General features: G+C 38.2%; 1 protein-coding gene across 11 annotated transcripts in view; it reads right to left on the reverse strand.

Moving 5' to 3' along the window:
- The window catches only part of LOC117171308 (exocyst complex component 7), a 336,468-nt gene that overhangs the window by 87,188 nt on the left and 243,995 nt on the right, over positions 1-5,285 (reverse strand). For all 11 annotated transcript variants that reach the window (XR_004466862.1, XM_033358480.1, XM_033358484.1 and 8 more), the window contains 2 exons: positions 2,751-2,976; positions 2,336-2,605 (listed from right to left, as the gene is read on the reverse strand). Coding sequence is in view for 10 of the 11 variants with exons in the window: in XM_033358480.1 (XP_033214371.1) it covers positions 2,336-2,605; positions 2,751-2,976 (496 nt within the window). In the remaining variant the exon portion in view is untranslated. The remainder of the gene's footprint in view (positions 1-2,335; positions 2,606-2,750; positions 2,977-5,285) is intronic.

Below are 5,285 nucleotides of genomic sequence, written 5' to 3' on the forward strand. Positions count from 1 at the left end.
TTCAGCTAAGTACAGCTGGGATGCCAACCATTTCAGCGGAACGAATGAGCTGGGATGCCAGTCGACCCGTAAAGCAGAGGAGTTGTGTCTCCGACACCAAATTTCACGGGGGACGTATAACGCATTACAAGACGTTAATAAAAATAGGAAAAAATCAAGCTAGATTTTAGGCATTTTCCTATACAGGGCATCCTAGGGGTGTTGTCGTTCTTTGTAATGGCGGATGGAAAAAAATTCAAATCGAAAAGTCCCAAAACATTTTTAGGTCCTTTGCGTATTTTAGGTACTGCAGGGCATTGCGATTACGAATGTGATTGTCTATTTGCAACGGATGTTCTGATGTTTTATCGAACCGTAAAATAACCTTGCAAAAAAATCAAATATTTTATTTAAATACGTTCCAGATAAAATATTGTCTCATGGAAATTCGGTGCATGGAAAAAATGGAAATTTATACTAGATTCTACGAAATTTGGTGAGCGGAGCACAAATAATTTCAGTAAGCATTGATAATTCGTACATTATTTTAAATAATTAGTGACCCTTTCTGATTAAGGTAGAATTTAATCAAATGCTTTGAATTCTCTTAATTCTTCTAAAAGCATAGAATTCTTTTCAACCATTTCCAAATTCATCTACTTTGGTCGACGGTAAACTACTACTGAATTAAGATGTTTTACGAACGAGTCAAAAACTAGGGCTATCACTGAGTTTGTTAGAGCTGCAAGTGGTTTGACCTAAGGAATTTCTGCTGTATGTTAAAATTTAATTTCAAACTCGTTTGTCGGAGGTACCAAACTTGTAAATCAATCCAGAAGGATCTAGGGAACTTCATTTTGCTTTAATAAGAATTTAGTCAAATGATTTTATTCCGGAAAAGTCGCACTGCAATTCTGTTTTTCTTAAAAACTAACGCCTACCTCCACGGTAGCGAAGGAGATGATCCCCCTTACACCTCTGTAGTTATTCCCCCATTCCAATTAAAAGGAGAGAGAGAAAGAGACATGAGTGAGAACGAGAGAGAAATACATATTGGTTGCATCGAGAAATCGTACACAGACGCAAATTTGACAAAAATAACTATATTAATTCAGACCTTTTTCCTGTAGCTCAAGCTTCGTCGCTGTGGCGGAGCGTCGCTCGCCATTTCTCCATTTCACTCCACTTCACGAGACGCGGCACGCGAACTGTCACCTCACTCTAGTTCTGAGCGTCTCTTGAACTCTGGGTCCACAAGGCTAATTGAGTTTATAGATTTTCAATCTGTCGGTTTTACACAACTCAACGTCGCAAAAACCCTCTTTGTTGTTCACTGACATTCCGATTGACGTACTTGTGGGAATGAGAACCAGCGTACCGAGTCCCGTGCGGGGTAAAATGCCGACGGAAAAGTTGGACTTTAATTCGGATTTCCTTTTAGAACAATTCGTTCCGTTACCGGGAAGAAGTGATAAACGACTGCCTCGAAGTTACAGATATGATTCACCTCGTAGACATGTGCAGTGTACAGTTTTGTTAAGAAAAAAATTTTGATGTTAAAAAATTTGCCATTAATAACAAATAATAACCCTTAACTTTTATTACCTGTAATTCCACCTTGAGGGTCAACCAAGGGTAGTTCCATTGTTAGTTCCTTTCACATGCGAAAATAGGTATTTTGAAACTATCCATAGTTGACAACTCAGTAATTTGAAAGAGAGACAATTAATTTAATTTAAGTCAAATCCAATCAACCATCTTTAATCTAGGTTGGATTCGATATCCTCGATATTAATGGGAAAAATTAAAATTGATTAAAATTGTGAAAAGTGATTAGAATAGATAAAATATGTGTATATATGTACCTATGTGTAATAAGGCTAGTTAAGTTAATATTGAATGTATTAGGTTTCTTTACCTCGTTCCAATCAATTATCGGCAGATATTTGTTGATTTCTGAATGGCTAATTTGTTTGTTAATCATATTTAATAAACAATAGCCTCTTTTGTTTCGTTCAATTATTTGTATTGGACTTCTAAATGATTTGCATATCAGGGCATCGGAACTACTAGCTTCCTAGGCAAAGGGAAACAGGGTTGAGATTTCTTACCACAGGCGCTCAAATATGCCTATGTGATAAGAGTCAGTCAATTGATCCTTTGAGTATATAAATGTGCCCCAAATTGAATTATATTAAATTAACATTTTTATGAGTCCTATGATTTTGAATGATGATACAATAGTGAAGTCGGTTAGCTATTATAAAATAAATAATTAGCGAGCGTAAATCATTACAAACATTCATATACAATGTCACTTAAATCATACCATAAAAATAAATTATCATTATCTTACCAGCATCTTCACTAGGTTGCTCAACGAATAGTTTTACTTTGCTGAACGTGTATGTCACATAATTCATTTGATTTCTAAGAAGAATATCTTCGTAAGTTCGTTCAGCATTCGGTTCCGCTAATAGTAAAAGTTCCATTAAAGAACTACGGCGTAAAGCATTGATCACGTAGTTATGATTATTTAAACGAAAAAGGGACCGTAATGCTGCATCCGAATACGATGAGTCACTTCTGGTCACTAAAGCCAGATTTAGTTGTGCCAACACCTTTTCTGCAAAAAATGTAGTATAAAGTAAGTGAGAATAGAATATGGTGCATCGTGTGGGAGATACGAGTGATTCCAAACGAGGGTGCAGTTTGCACGAGAAATTTGCAAACTATTAATTTATAATTTATCAATTATACAATTAGCATACTTATGTATGATCCTAAAAGGGTTCGTTCAGTAGTAGCTTTTGATGAAGAAATAGGATTCGCTTCATTGCGATTAAGAACAGCTCCAGCAGTATCGGCATACTCGATTAATTGTTCCAGAAATACTATCACATTGCTGGTACTTTCAGCTACTGTGCCATCCTTCGGTAACGCAGTTCCTGATTCATTACGAACACTATCAGCAAAATCATCTAAGGCCTTAGCTCCCTAGAATACGCAACATATGAATTTATTCTAGGCAGAACGTCGATATTTACTAATTATGTGCGCAATACATACAGCTACATTCTATGTGTCAATAGCACTAATGAATATTCAGTCTATTAGTGCGCTATCAAATAAAGCGTTTTGGAATTTTTATTATATAACAATAATAATAATAATTTTGTTGATTACACTTGGACTTCACCTCAGAGGTCCGGGGTTCGATCCCTGAGCCGGTGCCTCTGGAAATTTTTCAATGTACCTTTACCGAGGTTCTGGTGGTTCGGAACCCACCTTAAGATGTAGGTCCCCCCATCGTGTACTTGACAGCGACCCAGTCCGTCAATGATGGGGTAAAACCAGGCTTTGTCCAATATGTCTGGGCAAACTGCTCTCATCAGATCACTTGATTTCATTATAAAAATTCGTCCGTGACTGATGATATATACCGGGACAGCCCCGTGCAAAAATGATCAAATAAAAATCCAACTCTGACCAAAAATGCCTTCGAAATGTTGGGCAGTATAAGCCTGTGACAACACCTCAACACAGAAATGTTTTTTTTTAAGTATCATATAAATCAGCGAATCATATAAATATCTGGGTATTCTTGAATCTAAGGGTATTCAACATACGATAGTTAAGACAAGCCTAATGACTGCCTTCACTACGAGACTCAGATTAATTATGAAGATTTTTCTCAACTCAGCAAACAAAATCAGGGCGATCGACACATATGCCATCCCTGTCCTCACGTACTCCTTCGGGCTCATAAAATGGTCTAACACCGACCTTGAAAAGTAAAACAGAATTGTTCTCGTAGAAATGACGAAGCACCGAATGCACCACAGAAATTCAGCGACTGGAAGGGGAGTTCTACCACAACATTTAGGGGGTAGGGGCGTTGTAGATGTCAAAAAACTGTGCGAGTCACAAGTTATACAGTTACGAGACTATTTTCACAGCAAACGAAATGTTGCGCTTTATAGTACCATCTGTCAAGCGGATCTTGAATACACGCCCTTAAAATTGTCCTCAGATGGGGCCTTGAATATCCGGGCAGAAGCCATAGAGGAATTAAAAATACAATGGAGGAAGAAAGCCATCCATGGCAAGCACCCCAACACGTTAGATCAAAATGCAGTGGATAGTGAGGCATCTAATATTTGGCTAAGAAAGAGTGTTCTGTATCCAGAGACGGAAGGATTCGTCATTGCAATACAGGACAAGGTTGTCAGCACCAGCAATTATCACAAACACGTGTTACATCAAGACGTGTTTGATCGGTGCCGATTATGTGGAGATACCAACGAATCCATCGAGCACATTATTGATGGCTGTCGCGTCATGTCTCAGAGAGAATATACGCACAGACATAATGATGTAGCGGGCAATATGCATCAACAACTTGCCCTAAGCCTAGGACTCTTAAAAGAATGGATGCCCTTCTATAGATACATTCAAATTCCCGTTTTAGAAAGCGAAGATTACATCTTATATTGGGATGTTACTATCCAAACGGATCATTACATCCGGGCCAATCGACCTGACAGCGAGATGCGAGAAAGAAAGGTGGAAGACTCTACATCATCGACATTGCTTGTCCGCCTAACCGAAATTTGCAGTCAACCTATACAATCAAGATCCACAAGTATATCGAGTTAAGGCATGAAGTAAAGATCATATGGAGGAATGTGAATCATGCATCTATTCATCCCATTGTGATTTCGGCTACAGGCAATGTGCACACAAGATGCACTAAACATCTTGAACATTTAGGAGTCAGTAGGGTATTGGCAGCAGCTCAGCTGGCGGTTTTATTAAACACCTGTCGCATTGTAAGAAACTTTGTTGTTCATCAGGAAGCAAGCGACTAAAAACCCGTGGAGTGGCAGATTGTAGCTCTAAGAAAGCATCCAGAGGTGACTGTTGTCACCTCCAACGCTCGTGGCCGCTCGTAATTGTATACCTACAACATCATCGCAGGAGGTTTCAACCATCGTATTACATTATTTGAATTAACTTATAACATTCTACTCTCATCAGTCACTTGACTTAGTCCGTGGCTATGATGTATAACCAGGTTTACCCGAGTAAAAGTTTAATAAAAACACTTAATAATAATAATACGAGGGTAGTTCAATAAGTCCTTAGAATGACCAACAGATAGCGCGCGAATCGCTCCAAATCATCTGTTTTCAGTCAGCACGACTCCCGACTAGATATATGGTGCAGTCGCAGTCCACATCTTCTGAGTTTACGTGTTTTTATAACCAATTGAAAAAAAAATTGTTCGTTAAGAAAAATGGAAA

This window comes from Belonocnema kinseyi, chromosome 4 (assembly GCF_010883055.1).
Source record: "Belonocnema kinseyi isolate 2016_QV_RU_SX_M_011 chromosome 4, B_treatae_v1, whole genome shotgun sequence".
Lineage (NCBI taxonomy): Eukaryota > Metazoa > Arthropoda > Insecta > Hymenoptera > Cynipidae > Belonocnema > Belonocnema kinseyi.